General features: G+C 41.6%; 1 protein-coding gene and 1 long non-coding RNA gene across 2 annotated transcripts in view; one reads left to right on the forward strand and one right to left on the reverse strand.

Annotated features, from left to right (window-relative positions):
• Nucleotides 1-20: 20 nt before the first annotated feature.
• Nucleotides 21-16,606, reverse strand: part of LOC142759270 (uncharacterized) — a 51,158-nt gene continuing 34,572 nt past the window's right edge. Inside the window, exons 2-3 of the long non-coding RNA XR_012883116.1 lie at nt 16,262-16,359; nt 21-1,369 (exon numbers count right to left, since the gene is read on the reverse strand). This is a non-coding gene — a long non-coding RNA (uncharacterized LOC142759270). The remainder of the gene's footprint in view (nt 1,370-16,261; nt 16,360-16,606) is intronic.
• Nucleotides 9,545-15,926, forward strand: MRPL44 (mitochondrial ribosomal protein L44). The gene is made up of 4 exons (XM_075863922.1): nt 9,545-9,779; nt 11,603-12,071; nt 12,154-12,332; nt 15,423-15,926. Exons 1-4 carry the CDS (start codon nt 9,631-9,633, stop codon nt 15,592-15,594), a joined length of 969 nt encoding a protein of 322 aa, XP_075720037.1. The 5' UTR covers nt 9,545-9,630; the 3' UTR covers nt 15,595-15,926.

Below are 16,606 nucleotides of genomic sequence, written 5' to 3' on the forward strand. Positions count from 1 at the left end.
GGGGGGGGGGGAACGACGGGGGGGACTGCCTTTCTTAACCTTGGTTACTCTACTGCAAGACTGCATAGATCACCTGTATTGCCAACTTCTGGAGGTTAGTGGTTCCAGTTGACCGGATTGATAGTTTGGAAGCTCTACACTGGTTCTTCTCCAACCTCCTCCAATTATTGCTACAAATTTCACCCCCCAAAACTCTTAGGCTGGGTTCACAGGCTGTTTTTAGTAGGAAAAGTGGGGTATCTCACTGCTTTTTCTTAATAAATAGCAACTAAAAACCTGTGAATAACGGCCAAGGTGTAAACATGGCATATTTATTAAGGAGGAAACCTGAGCATTTCTTTTTCTTTAAAGTAATGCCTAATTGTATCTATAAGGCTCTTTCATAATGCCAAAAATGACTGCGTATATTTATTTCTCGTACATTAATCTTCTTGTCGTGGATGCAGGAGACGGGGCGAGGTTAGACAAGTGGGACATGGGGACAAGTAGAAAGAATCCATTTAAAATGCTTATTTTAAGATGTGTTCAGTAGAACTAGTAGAAGTAGAGTCATCTGCTCTGTGTATGTAAAAAGTGTGACAAACCCCTAACTAAAATTAAAATGTGGATCAAGAGAATACACTGTAAATGTAATAGTCGACGCTAAATGCAATGTGCACGCAGGGACTTGTTTTGGGGTTGGGGTATACTGGGGCTTCTGAAGGTTTTTGTGTAGGAATCATTTTATAGCTTATTTATCTGCTTGTTTTGTGTGTTTTGTTTTTTTTCCTCTTATTAAATGCTTTTTTTGTATGTCCTGCTTGTCACTTATACAGCAACAAATATGTAACTACAGAATAAAAATAAAATGAAAGGTCATGCTTTGTGTTACATAGAGAGGCAAATGTACAATTTAATTCTGCTGGTCATAAATATAAAGAAGTTGATCTAAAAAGTATCTCTGTTACGGTTTGGGGTCGTGAACTTGGCAGGGCCCTGTGCGCCGATCCTATACGGAGGCCATATGGCTCTAGTACAGAGCTGCATGGATGCCATCAGGTTCTGTATGTACAGTTATTCAGTCTCCTTTACAATCAATGTGGCCTGATGGGGCATCCAATGCTTATTTAAAAAAATAAAATAAAGGTCATCTGACAGAAAAAACTTCAGTATGACATCGCAGGCATATAGAGGTACAGCAGAGGCCCTATGCACTTATGTTGGCTTCTGTATAGAATGGAGACGTAATACAGCCATGTTCTTGAGCCTTTATTCCTCGACAATTGCATGATTGTACTTGTCATTGGCCGTTCTGTTTCCCTTCTCATACAATGTTCAGCTTGAATCAGATTTATTTCAGTGGAGAGTAAACGGTCATGCACAGCCACGTCTGTATTGAGAAAAATAAGTGGTTAATGATTGTATGAAGGGTAAAGGTGGGGTCTAAACTGATGGCGCGCGCACACGCACACACACACACACACACACGCACACACACACACACACACACTTTGATGGCTCGTCAAGGTCCCATGTGTGACCCTTTGCATGAATTCCCAGATATGTACTTAGAGTTGGCACCAGACAGAGAGGACTAGCCTTAGGCTTCGTTCACATCCTCGTTGGGGTTCCATCAGACCTTTCTGTCAGGAGAACCCACGAATGGAAACCATCTCTTTCCATTACCATTAATTTCAATGGTTACGCTTCCATTGCTAATGGTTTCCGTTTGTCTCAATTCTGTAAGGCTTCATTTTTGGCAGAATCAATAGTGTAGTCGACTGTACTAGTGATTCTGCCCCCAAAAAAATGAAATGGAAACTTTGTGGAACGGAGACAAACGGAAGCAATTAGCAACGGAAGTGTTACCATTGAAATCAATGGAAACGCAAAGCTATGGTTTTAGTTTGTGGATTCCCCTGATGGAAAGGTATGACAGAACCCTGATTCAGATGTGAACGAAGCCTTAGCAGGTATTTGTACTATTGTGCTATCCAATCCTTTTTTTTTTAATTTTTTTTTTTTTTTTTTTTTTTGATTAGCACATATTCTCAATACATCAATTATACAATGTCCTTTAAAAGCCTCGAAACATATCAGACATAAAAAATGCCTTTTAGTGTCTGCGGCACAAACTCTAAAATAAACTAAAAATACAACATAAAAGGTGTGTGTCAGAATATGGTTATAATTAGGGAGGGGAAATTCTGTGAAGTCGATAGCGCTGAGTAGTGGAAGGATTTTAGACAGGCCCATTTACTCTCAAGGTCCCTAATTACATGAGCTCCACTTTGATCCATGCAGATTTCATATTGATTAATTTTGCTTAACAATTTGTCACAGGTAGTGAGGAGTTCAGACTTCCAATAATATGCCACTAAGGATCTAGCTGCTGAGAACTCAACCACCAACCCATCTACATCTGTATGGGATGTCCTCATACGCGAAGTTAGAGGCTCTGTCACCACTTCACCACTGTCACCACTTTATTAGTGCCCTATCTCCTACATAAGGAGATCGGCACTATAATGTTGGTGACCGTAATGCTTTTTATTTTAAAAAAACGATCTTTTTTTACCACTTTTTATTAGCGTTTTTAGATTTATGCTAATTAGTTGCTTAATGCCCAAGTGGGCGTATTTTTACTTTGGTCAGCGTCATACACTCCTCTGTACAATGCCCACTTGGTCTAATCAACCTCATGCACTCCTCCATTCATTTACACAGCGCATAGGGATCCTGTTAGATCCTTATGTGCTGTCTTATACTAACACATTAACAATACTGAAGTGTTTAGACCGTGAATAGACATTCCACGGGATGTCTATTCACAATCTCTGCACTTCGTTACTCTGTGGTTACAGCAGAGGAAGCGTGATCTCGCGAGATTACGCGGTAAATGACAGGTTACAACGAGATCACACTTCCTCTGCTGTAACTACCACAAAAACAGTAACTAAGTGCAGAGATTGTGAATAGACCTCCCGTGGAATGTCTATTCACTGTCTAAACACTTCAGTATTGTTAATGTGTAAGTATAAGACGGCACATAAGGATCTACCAGGATCCCTATGCGCTGTGTAAATGAATGGAGAGGAGTGCATGAGGCTGATTGGTCAGTGTCATACACTCCCCTGTACAACGCCCACTTGGTCTAAAGTAGCGGGATCTCATGCCCAAAGGGGCAACAGATCCCGAGTCCCCACCACCCATAGAAAAATACATGACAACTTCCCCCACTGCAAAGGATTACAGGGAATGGATATTACATTATTTATTCACCCAATGAATTAAATATTCCATATTGGGAGTAACCTTACTCATTCCTATTTTGAAAAAAGACATTTCCTGATACATAGGAGATGGGATATACAGAACAGAAGCACACTGTTCAAATCAATATCAAATTCCAAGGGAAGATTATTAAACTTATAGATTTCATATTCAATTTCCAAAAAGAGGTGTAATCTCCTACTTTTAATCTGACCTTTTCTTTAGAAGATTATTTGTCTTTATTCTTTTATTATTTTTTATTTTTCTTATATTTATATATTTATTCAAGGCGTTGAATATTGGAATAAGTTCTTATAATCTATACTGGATTCTAGATATTTTTTTTTTTGGCAGAGGAATTCAGGAAATTGGAGAGGGAACATAATACCACTGAGACTGAATAACCCAATGCAATTCCATCAAAAAGGAGAACAAATGGAGACCACTGCGGACGCTGGTAATACAGCCATCCCAGTGGAAATCCATCAGCTCCCAACAGTTTAGTCTCAGAGGAACATGTTAAATTTTATTTCATTATTCAGTCCCCTAGGATTCAAAGTTCCCAATGTGTAGATCCACATAGTTTCTTTTTGAAGAAGTATCCGGTTACGATCACCTCCCCTCCTGTCTCCAAATAGTTGATAGATCCCCATAAATTTCAAGCCAGTTGGTGACTGTGCATGATATGTTTTAAAATGTGCAGCTAGAGGATTTGTTATTTCACCTTTAGTGATGTCCCGGATATGTTCATTAATACGTATATGTAGTTCTCGCTTCGTTTTCCCAATATATTGTTTCCCACATGGGCAAACAATAGAGTAGACGACCATAGTTGAACGACAGTTGATAAAATTGAAAACTTTAAATTTCTTTTTATGTTCACTGTCGAAAAAGGTGTCTGATTTTAACACATACTTACAGCAGCCACACGAACCACACATAAACATTCCTTTTGGACGTTTCTGTAGCCATATCTCATTTTCTGGAGTCCTTCTCTTAAACTCAGAACTCACCAACATATCCCTCAAAGTGGGGGCCTTTTTGGGGACCATGCTCGGTACATTCCCCACTATTGAGTTGATTCTTTTATCCAAGGTCAAATGTGGCCAATTTTTTTATCATTAAATTTTGAAGTATATTCCAATGGGACCCATACCTCGAAATAAATCTAACCCTATTGTCACTGTTGTCTTTTTTACCTCTCTTGAGGATTTCCTCTATTCTGTCTGGATGCCCTATTATATCCTTTCTTAATTAATTTTTTGGGGGTATCCCCTGTTTTCAAAGCGAGATGACAGATCTTGTGCTTCACTTTTGAAATCCTTGAAATCAGTACAATTTTTTCGCTATAAGTAAAGGTCAGGAGGATATTTAATTTATTGACATTCAGATCCTTGATAAAACTTTCCAATGAATCCAATGATCCCTTCCAAAATAAGAGAATATCATCCATATATCTAAGCCAAGCCGAGGCACATTTTCTGAAGAGGGGGTGTGAGTATACTATAAATTCTTCCCACCATCCCAGATGTAAACAGGCGTATGATGGTGCACAGGAGGATCCCATGGCCGTTCCACGAGTCTGGCGATTAGAATTTGCCATCAAAAGAAAAACAATTATAATTCAAAACGAATTCTAACATTTCAATAATGAATTCGTTTTGATGAGCCCAATCTCCTCCTCTCCAGAAAATGTGCAACTGCTTTTAGGCCGACATCATGTGGAATTGAAGTATACAATGACTCCACATCCAATCCAACCAAAATAAAATCTTCCTCAAGGGTCAAATTATCAATTTTGTTTAGGAGATCCCCTGTATCCAATACAAAAGAGGGGAGTGTACGGACAAAGGGTTTCAACTTTTCATCTATGTATTTCCCAAGGTGATCTGTTGGGCCATCACAGCCCGAAATGATTGGTCTACCCGGAGGTGTATTCCTATTTTTATGCACCTTGGGAAGCACATATATAGTAGGAATGCGAGGTTCCCTTACCTCCAAATATTGGAACTCATGTTTGTTAATTAAGCCCTCATCCAATGCGAAGATCAATTTTCTATTCAGAATTGTCATTATATTATCAGATGGATTCTCATTCAAAAGGGTATATGTATCCGTTTCCAATTGTCTTTTAATCTCACTGACATAGTCCTCCTCCCTGAGGAGGACAACATTTCCACCCTTATCACTGGGTTTAATCACAATATTTTGAATATTTTGCAATTCCTTCAGGGCTTTCCGTTCTCTTCCAGTCAAATTGTCCTCACACAGGAAGGAGGACCAGTCAATGACACTTATATCTCTAAGCATAGCCTCCAAAAAAGCATGTGTGTATCTATTGGAGTATATGCTTGGCATGGTACTACTCTTTTTCCGCAATCCTGTATACTCTGGGATGATATCAATGAGATCCTCCTTAGGATCAGCTGTATTTTCCAATGTATTACCTTCCCTCCATAACTCATTTAAATCTACCAAAGTATTCCAATCCGACATTTCTAAATTAGGAATCATTCCAAATTCCATTATTTCTCTCTGTGATTGTGATTCAATATTCTCATTTTGACTATTCCCCTCATTTTTTTCCCCATGCCAATGTCTCAAAAGGATCTTTGTAAGAAAGTTCTGAAGATCTTTACATATCTCAAATTATTTTCCAGGGGTAACCGGTGAAAAGCCCAATCCACGATTTAATAAGGATATATGATGTATTGATAAGGGGAAATCGGTTAAATGTATTATATTATTAGCATTGTTTTCTATCTTCCCCTGCGTTGTCTTGTATTGGGTCCTCCTTTTTTCTCTACTATTCTTTCCTCTCCGAATTTCCCTCTGTTTCGATCCCCTAAAAAAGATACCTTTGATTGCGATTCCTCAATTCTAATATGTTTCCCCATCTCATTGTCACTAGATGGGTCACTTGTAGTTTCCCCATCTGTTGACATAAAAGTATTCCTTCTTATTCGTAATCTACTTCTATTCTGTCTTTCTTTATTTTTTGAGAAGGAAAAAATTTGTTTTTGCTCAAAATCAAAAGTATCCCTTTGACATTTTTTCCTTTTACGTGTTGATATTTCCCGAAGTTCCGTTTCCACCTCCTTTTTTGAGACTATCATTTAATTTTTCAAATTCTGGATCCTTACAGAATATATCCAATTTTTTAACACTCTCTTCAATTTCCATATTAAGCGAGCTTAGCATATTTTTCTCCTCTTCTATTAATAAATCCATCAAATTCCTTGAGTGTCTCAAGTACTCCTCATCCCATTTTTCCCAAAATAACTCACTTTTAAAATGTGATGCAGGTGTTGTACGTCTACGTAGCCCTCTTGGGGTTATTTTGGACATCTTGTATGCCTCTAAACTCTGGATATCCCATTTCTGTCTCAAATGACTCAAAATTAGTCTACGATGATTTTTAAATAGACCATATATATCTCCTCTAAAATCCTCTGTATATTTATTCATTTCACAATTCAAAAGTGCAGCAATCCGAGCATCCACCTCTAAATCTAGGCAATAAGCCATACTGAGGATACACCACTGATCGCCCTCAAATCCAAAGAGAAAATATAGTTAATTCAATTCTCAAGGTATATAAACAAAAAGGGAGGGAAAAAAAGCACCCTCCAAATAATTTGTATAGAAAAAAAAATTTGGTTATAACTAAACCATACCTAAAGAACCCAAAATTGCAATATAATATAGCACGGTGCCATTTCTGATAAAGATTATTGAAAAAAGAAAAAAAAAAATGATCCAGAAATATCACTAGGCACTCTTGGGTTAGATAAAAATGTATCCAAATACTTTATTTTCAATTCCAGACAATACCGGCAATATTAATATATACATTTTGCAGCGTGTTTTTTTCTCTCTTTCTATGAACAGATCCTTGATTTTCATAGGGATCTTGTAGTGATAGGTAGTCTATTCATAGACCCTTTGGGTCAGTATGTAGCCCTCGCAATCTTGAATTTTAGAGCAGGGCACTTTTATAGCTCCTATAGGTTTTTACCTTAAACATCCAGCGAGTGCCAGGAAACCATACGTAGGGGCAATCAGCCCAGCAGGTGGAATTGAAAATCTTCACCAAGGTAATATTCACTTATATGGCCATGTTTTTCATTTAAGGCCTCCAAATCTCCACCATCACATCAACCGATGCTCTCCTCCTCGATATACGTGGGCATTCACCACTGCACTCCGAGAGACACAGGACCCGACAAGGCAGGACCGCACGCCGACAGCCAGGTAAGTTTAAATTTGTATGGTATGTCTCTTTCCACAAGGTGTCTCCAACATTGGACAGGGATTCACAGGGCAGGGTTTAGACGTCACTACCTGCCCTGCTGATTAGGTCAGCTGACGCGTTTCATCCCTGAACGGGATTTCCTCAGAGCTGTTTGACAAGTGCTGCCAAATCCGTTATATTTATAGTGTCCCAAAATTCATTCATTGGCTCCATGGTTACAGACGTAATCTTCCATGGACATAATCTAAACTGTTATGAATAATGTATGCAGATCTTTCATAAGACACAATAATCAATTTTAACAGCAAATTAAAACAATTTTATGATCCAACAATGTTTTTGAAGACCCCATCCACATGTAGCTGGAAAAATCTGCGGAAAAACCAGCAAAATGCAGATTTTCATTTATGTTGCGAAAATTCAGCAGAATTCACCCATTTAATGTAATTTTACACCACTGATTTGTTCACATTGAATCCACCTCATGCTGCCATGAACGACACGTGACCACGGAGGCCAGCGATTGGCTGCAGCAGCATGTGACCGATGAACGTTACGTGACCGCTGCAGGATGTTCTGGGACTGGAGCTGCAGCGGTTCAAAGAGCGAGTGTAATTTTAGGATTTATATCCTGCCCTCCTGCAAAATGTGCAAAACTCCCGGATCATCCCTTTAATAGTAGAGAACTGAAAAAGGCAATACATAAGTCAAAAGCAAGCCCTCACACTTCCCCATCGATGGAAAAATGGAGGCAGAGTATTCAGGGTGTAAACGCCTCGAAATACGCCTGAAGAAACGGTAGCTGAATGCAGTCAATGGGAAAAACAGCATTCTGTTCAGACGGCATTTTTTTCACCGCTGTTTTAAAAAACGGCGCATAAAAAAACGCAGCGTAAGGGTATGTGCACACACACTAATTACGTCCGTAATTGACGGACGTATTTCGGCCGCAAGTCCCGGACCGAACACCGTGCAGGGAGCCCGGCTCCTAGCATCATACTTATGTACGATGCTAGGAGTCCCTGCCTCGCTGCAGGACAGCTGTCCCGTACTGTAATCATGTTTTCAGTACGGGACAGTAGTTCCACGGAGAGGCAGGGACTCCTAGCATCGTACATAAGTATGATGCTAGGAGCCCGGCTCCTTGCACTGTGTTCGGTCCGGGACTTGCGGCCGAAATACGTCCGTCAATTACGGACGTAATTGGTGTGTGCGCACATACCCTAAAAAGGAGCATTTCACTTGAGCCGGTTTTGGGGCTGTTTTTCATTGTGTCAATCGAAAAACAGCTGAAAATCAGAGGCTGTATTCTCTGAAAACATCTCCGTAGTTTTCAGCAGTTTTTACTCGTGCGTGTGAACATACCCTAAACAGTTATGGGTTTCAGTATATGGCGACATGTTTTTTGTTTGTTTTTTAGCAAACGCTTTTTATTTTATAAAAAAATTAACTATATCAATTTGTTATCACCGTAAATATGCTGAAATGCAGAATAAAGTTCACATGTCATTTTGACTGCGCAGTGAATGCCGTAAAAACTAACACAAAAAATACTTTGACGGAATTGTGAGGTTTTCTTGAAATTCCACCCCACAAAATCGTTTCTAAAAGTTACTCTTTTAAAAGATAACAACTGGTCCTGCAAAAAAATAAAATAAAAAAAAACAAGCCCTCATATGCCTATGTCCACGGAAAATTCAAAAAGTTAAATATAGGGGAGGGAAAAAAATTAAAACCGTCTTTTAAAGGGTTAATAAAAATAACAGATGTGTGTGCATGGGGATCTAAATGAGCCTGTGTTGGAGTTTGATGAATTAGAGGCAGCGTTTACAGGAGCTTTCCTGGGTTTATGACTCTTTCGAGAAATAAATTTTTTTTTATCTTGGAGAAGTTTTGATGGCTTCGGAGAAGACGCCGCAACACCTCTATAGGGCTATGTCCATAGCGCTACTACAGCCAGTGATAGGAGACGTGACGGTCTAGCTCTAGGGGGCGCTGTGGGCAGAGTTCTCAGCACGGAACTATTTTACAGTAATTCATTTTCTGAGGGGACGCGTGTAACAGTTGCACCGCCCCCCACGTCACAAGGTCCCCGTGTGCAGGAGCGCTGTCAGTGGTTTATCATGTCCTTGCTGCTGCTTGGCCTCCGCTCTGTAGCGAGGTCGGGGATCCGCTGTCCGCCGGTGAGGGGGAAGAAACGCTGGCTGTGGCCCCACCTCAAGTTCCTAAAGAGAAAGGCGGCGTTGGAGGGTCCCCCAAAGCCTGTGCCAAGGTGAGATCCCCGCTAGAGCATCCTACCTACAATCAAAGACATCAGCAGTAAATAGAATGACGTGGTTAGTTGTATCTAATCCTGGGAAAGCTGGATGACGACTAATGACCATTACAGATCATATTGTGGTTGTCACCCTGCTTTCCCAGACTGCTGAATGGCAAGGGAAGGGGGGGGGTCATTACTTCGCTCTCTGTACTAAGTTATGCAATGTGGGCAACCTTATGGCTGACTTGGGCATATGGGGTTCCCCTTTATTAGCTGGAGTAGACCGGTAACAAGGAGCAGCAGCTCGTTCATCTATGATAAGGTATTTGTTTAAGGGGTCTGGGGTCTGTATTCATTTTTGGATGTGATAAAGGGGTGTCAAATGCAGTATTTGATCTTATAATTCCATAGTTGGGGGGTGTCCTACATAAATGGGCATGGCACGAGGCAAAAAAAATTGTGTGACGCACTTCCTGACGTCCCTTCTCAAACTTGGCAAGTATGACATAAGGGCTCCATGACAAGAATCCAATGCCATTAATGTGTGTACCCCTAAGGGTATAGATCACATGAAATAATTGGAAACATGTTGGCTTAAAAATCCCCAGTAACAAGCTGTAAACTAATTTAACAGGTTAATGACCTCAGGATGGTGAAACCACCATACATCTAGATGGCATGACATGATTGGAGGAAATACTGGGCCAATAGTAGCATCAAATAAAAAGACACGGTTCAAGGAAAAACAATGGGCCCAAAGACCATAGTATAACACAATGTCAGGCCCTAATTGTCAGTGTATCCAGTATGAAGTGGTCCATGCGTAAGGTTCAAAACAGTCACACAATTTCATACTTCTATTTGTTTCTGAAAAAGATATAAAGGTGATGTCCAAGATTTAAATCGAAAAAAAAAAAAGGTGCCACCAAGAGCAGGAAAGTGGATAAAAATAAACAACAACAATACTCACCTGTTCAATCCCCTGCCGCTCCAGTGGTCCCACCCCATCAATTTCCGACAGTACAAAAACTTTATACAATAACTTGGCTGAGAGAGCCCACAATAAAAAGACACATACACAAGACAAAAATAAAATTGCAACCCAAAGTACCACTCCCGAAAGAAGCAACTGGAGTCGGAGGGTGAGGTGGGAGGACATTGATGGGTCAGTATCCCTGCTTATCCACTTTAGTATTTGATATTAATCCTCATGTTGACATTAGGATGATTAGATCTGTTCTGTGTGCATTTTATTATAAATATCTAGAGTCAAGTCTCTCTCCTATTTTCATAGTGCTCGTGCACAAGACCGAGTTCGGGCCGTGAAAAACAGTCTGAGTGTCGGCTGGATTTCCCGGCTCGACCACGGTACCGGTGAACGGGACTCCTGGGATCATAGACATTTATGATGCTAGGAGTCCCTGCCTTCACGCGGAACTGCTGTTCTGTACTGTATCATTTTGTTCAATACGTGTGCAAGAGCACTTTGTGTGCCGGACATTCACTCTGTTGCACGCTCAGTATCTCTACGCATCTGCCGTTGATCGCTACCTATATACCGTGGCATATATCATTATTTATGCATGTGATGTATCTATTCAAATCTCATAATCAGCACGACGTGGGACCGGAATGTATATAGGCGACTGTACTGGCATAAGTGAGTACTGCTAATGCTTTTCGCTCCCCACATAACCCCTTTGAAGTGAATAAAAGGAATGAAGAATAATGAACCAACCGCACAACAAGCCAGAGATAAAAATCTAAAAATCTCCCCATTTGGCGTATAGATGATGTAACTCTGAGGCACTTTCTTGTTCCTTCTACACCTGCAGGTCACAGCAGCCAAACTTTGATTACCATGCAGAGATTGTAGCGTTCTCCAAGCGTCTGAATGAGACCTTCTCCGTTCACCTCCTAAAGACCGCATTTGTGAACCCTTCCTATCTGGTGGCGGAGGAGAGCAGACGGCGAGAGCTGGGTTTGGACTATGAAACCGCCGCTCTGAATCTACAAGACAACCATAAGCTGGCAGAAGACGGTTCAACGTTTACTCTGTCCTACCTCACCAATACTCTGCAGCAGGCCTTCCCAAGCTTGCCTGCAGCTGGCCTGAAGGCCTTGGTCGACTATCTCACGAGCCAACAGGTTATGTGTCATGTCGCCCACAATCTTTCTGTAGGAGATCTGACGCTGAGCTCTGAGTGTCCCTTGTCTCCTGACACCTTACAGAAGACCTTCTTAGCAGTCATTGGAGCTCTGTTAGAAAGTTCTGGCTCTGAAAAAACGGGATGCTTTCTCCAGGTAAATGAAATTGTCCTTGTGATATGAAGTCCAGCCTTGATTTCTGAATAGTTTATTACAAATTCTATTTTCCACCTTCCAGGATTTCCTAATTTCTCAGATGATCGGGAAGGACTTGTTTGACTTCTGGTCTGTAACAGACCCTATGTCTTTGCTTGTTGAGCAGTTGTCCCAGAGAAATCTTCCTCTCCCTGAGCCCAGGATCACAAGGCAGTCTGGAGCGAGCACCGTGCTACCTGTATACTTTGTGGGACTTTACTGGTAAGTATTATATATTTTCTGTTTCATTTTAGGTCAAATATGTATGAAATCTTGTGCTCAATGTAGATACATCATTCACAATGTAAAAATCTCTGTAATGAAAATGGTTGTTCTGAACTGATCCTTAAACCACTATGGACCTCCGCTGTAATAAATCCCACTGTTCAAAAGTTATTGAGAAGGGGTTTGTTATGGAAGGGTTTAGACTACTTCATGGTGAAGATAAGAGACAGAATAAAGACCTTATGTGGAAACCGATGTTCCCTCATCTGTTCAAAGAACCTAAAATACTTGTGCACAACTTGGGAGGAAATGTAATCTAATAATATTGTTTGAAGGCTTTTTTTTAATTTTTTTATTATTATTATTATTATTATAACTAAAACAATGTTTTATACGCAACTTTTGTAATTGTGTTCTTATTTTAAAAAAATGTTTTACGTTTTGAGATCGAGCTTCTATGTATCCTGGATATATAGAAGCTGTATCTTGAGTTGAAACCTGAATCCGTCAGGTCAGCGGGACTGACGGCTTTGGTGACTGCGGGACCTGCGTGTCTCTGACACGCAATATCCAGCTGTTATCGATCACATCTAAGTTCATAACTTAGATCTGATCGATAAGTCTTCAAAGGTTTACTTAGCCTGTAAGGCAGGGTTTCTACTCGAGCCTCACCAGCGCACAAATACTACTATAAAATGCTTCTATTACCTCCGTAGCAATGCCACAGATATTCCACCATGCAGCGACCATATTACCCCCCTGCAGCGCCAACCAATTAGCACCGTGAAGTGTCCAAAATACCCCCAAGAAGCATTAAACAAGTGCCAGCATGCAGTGACCAAATACCTCCCCAGCAGCACTAAATAAATACAGCATTGCAGCACAACATACCTCCCCAGCAGCGCATACTAATACTACAGTGCAGCACAACATACCTCCCCAGTAGCGCTAAACAAATATAGCATTGCAGCACAACATACCTCCTCAGCAGCGCATACTAATACTACAGTGCAGCACAACATACCTCCCCAGTAGCGCTAAACAAATATAGCATTGCAACACAACATACCTCCTCAGCAGCGCATACTAATACTACAGTGCAGCACCACATACCTCCCCAGCAGCGCTAAACAAATATAGCATTGCAACACAACATACCTCCTCAGCAGCGCATACTAATACTACAGTGCAGCACCACATACCTCCCCAGCAGCGCTAAACAAATATAGCATTGCAACACAACATACCTCCTCAGCAGCGCATACTAATACTACAGTGCAGCACCACATACCTCCCCAGCAGCGCTAAACAAATACTACAGTGCAGCACAACACCCTTCCGCAACAGCACAATGCAGCACAATATACTCCCCAGCAGCACCAAACATCTAAAAGACATCATACAGAACCAGCTATTTTACCCGCTCCGTAAGGAGAAAGTTGATGTCTGGCTGGACTCTGATAGCGTTGTACGTGACAAGAGGCAGATCCAATTGCAAGGGTCCAGGACAAGCAAATCTTATTATCCTACCCTGATCTCTATCACACTGCCACCAAGCACTGGTTTAAGGGTATGTTGATGTTCAAACCCTGTGTAGCCTGATCCTTCAGTCTTGCCTCCTTCCATCTGTCCCCTACTTCTTGCTAAGGCTCTGTTCACATCACTTTATAGTCTTCCGTCAAAGTTATACGTTGTCTACTTGTCTATACAGCCTCCTCCCTACTCGATCTCCGCACCATTGTTTCCTCCTGTATTCCCCCTCTGCGCTTGGGGAAACTCTGTGGAAAAATTCCCTCAAGTGTTTCATTGATCTGCTACCTGACATTCGGCAGATTCCTAGGACAGAGCATCAGTCCTTAACAGAGAATTGGGATTCAGAGAGTGGAATCATCCTCCGCCTCCTCATCCCACTTTGCTGATGCTCCTGGCCACCCTGCAGCACTCCCGGCTGCACTTTGTTTCCCTCCTCCAGCCTCCACAGTAGAGAGCATGTACAGATTGCGAGCCCCCAAAAATCTGGTTGACACAGCATTTTCTGTGTTGCCACCCAGCTTTCCTGGGCTCCTGGTATCAGCTGAAAGATCTTGGCTCTGGTTTTAAGCGGGAGATTAGAGGGGGGGGGGGTCTCCCAGGGAGGAGGGAGCAGAGTGCCTGGATGAGGAGTGTGTGTGATCCAGCTGCCTCGTGTCCCCCCACACTACCTCGTGTCCAGACCAGCAGCTTCTGGTATCAGGGGGAGCAGATCTCCTTTGCTGGGGACTTTCTCTCCTTCTTTCTCCATTTGGGGAAGCTCCAGTGATAATTTTTTATATATGGACAATGACCTCACTGGAGCACCCGAGCTATACGTTTTAACGAAGGCCTGTGACGAATGCCATATGTTGGAGTCGTTTACCCATAGGCTTCTATTGTATAAAAAGATATATATATTTATTTTTTTACTGTATACCATTGTATGAAATAGTGTAGGTGAGCGAAGGGAGGACAGAAACCTCCAGTGTAAAGGAAGGGCAAAAGCTGGGGCGGTACACCTGTCAAACCGTAACGCAGGTGTCCTAAGGCGAGCTCAGGGAGGACAGAAACCTCCAGTGGAGCAGAAGGGCGCTATTCCAGCTTTTCCTTTTTTTTTTTCCTGGTATGCCAGATAGTCAGAAGCCAAAAGAACACACTTTTGGCCTCTGTCTGATAATGGAGGCCTATGGACATGTTTAGCATGAACGTTGGGAGTTTATGTAGGGCCAAAATGTGATGTGAACAGCCTAAAATACATTCGGTCGGAAACGTTTAATCAAGACATCATTTCGGTGCGTTGGGCCAACAAAAAATTATTGGTTGTGACATTCCAAGTCCTGTATGCGTTTTGTGCCTGGAGTTTTTAGTGCTGCACTTTTTCTTTATTGATGTCAATAGGGAAAAGACTCAGCAAAACTGCAACCAAATAGAGCACGCTGCAGTTTTACATCAGGCAGGAATTGTCTCTCACATTTATGTAACATCCGGATGTAAAAAAAACACTGCAAAGTGTGGACTTTCCTAATACTCTGCTTCTGTGTATAGGCTAATGCTTTCCTGCCTTGTTACCTACAGTGATAAGAAGCTGATTGCTGAAGGCCCGGCTGAGACTGTCATTGCTGCAGAGGAGGAGGCGGCCCGCGTGGCCCTGAGAAAGATGTTTGGGTTTTCAGAAAATAGGCGTCCTTGGGATTATTTTCCATATAGACAGGATATCGGTGATAAAAAGGCCATACATACATCATAACCGTCACTGTATATGTGGTCAATGCCTAATGTACTGTGAGAACGGACTATCTGGACTGTCACAGCTGAGCTAATATGGCTGATAATTCTAGAGATAAACTTGTAAGTGGAGCTAATATTTCCAAAAATGTGTGTGTCCCCCCCCAATATGACAATGGACCATCTTGACTACACAGGCATTTGCTGCAGAATTGTTCTATTCATAATATCCGTAAGAAAGAATAAAATGTTCATGTTTTTGGCTAGTTTTTTTTATTATCAAATATGAATTGAATATTCCGATAAATTTCTTTAATCTGTCAATAAAATGTCCACTATTCTTGTCCCATTAAATGTTCTTATCTTTAAACAAAATGTATGAATGTATTATTACTGCATAAATGAATGAAGACGCTGCTTTTTCAATCTCGAGCCTGCCAAAACTATGGGGGGGGGGGGGGCAGGACAACAGGGGTTGTTGTGGTGATATATCACCTCTAAGGAATACCAAGTAAGGCTCTGTTCACATCTGCGTTGGGGCCCCGTTCTGACGTTCCGTCTCAGCTTTCCGTCAGAACGGGACCCTGAACAGACACAAGCTGACAGAATGGTTTCCGTTTGTCTATGCTGTGCACCGGACCGGTCGTTTTGCGGAAGCAATAGCGTAGTCAACTGTTCGTTATGCTCACCTGTGTGTTGTGGTACGGGCACAATGCCAAACATTGATCAAAGCTGAAGCCCCAATATCCCTTAGGATACTTCTTTGGAGGACGGAGTTTATAAGTATCTGTAAAAGGAAAAACGATATGGTGGCTAGCATGTGTCAAAGAACAAATTACAAGTCATGGAATATTGATAAGCAATCTTTCAGATCGAGCTACACTTAGGCCTCATGCACACGACCGTAGCCGTGTACACGGCCGTGATTTTCGGGTCGGCCGGCTGCGGACTGTCAGCCGCGGGCCGCCTGCAAATCGTAGGACATGCACATGGCCGTCGTCATTGTTTTCAATGAGCCCGGACCGCAGAAGATG

Source organism: Rhinoderma darwinii, chromosome 4 (genome assembly GCF_050947455.1).
Source record: "Rhinoderma darwinii isolate aRhiDar2 chromosome 4, aRhiDar2.hap1, whole genome shotgun sequence".
Lineage (NCBI taxonomy): Eukaryota > Metazoa > Chordata > Amphibia > Anura > Rhinodermatidae > Rhinoderma > Rhinoderma darwinii.

Bases quoted from the DNA above. Each gene is read 5' to 3' on its own strand.
- MRPL44 (XM_075863922.1), top strand. From the start codon at position 9,631: ATGTCCTTGCTGCTGCTTGGCCTCCGCTCTGTAGCGAGGTCGGGGATC. The intron at 9,780-11,602 runs GTGAGATCCCCG...CTACACCTGCAG, and splicing joins CCCCCAAAGCCTGTGCCAAG to GTCACAGCAGCCAAACTTTG. The intron at 12,072-12,153 runs GTAAATGAAATT...TCCACCTTCCAG, and splicing joins AAACGGGATGCTTTCTCCAG to GATTTCCTAATTTCTCAGAT.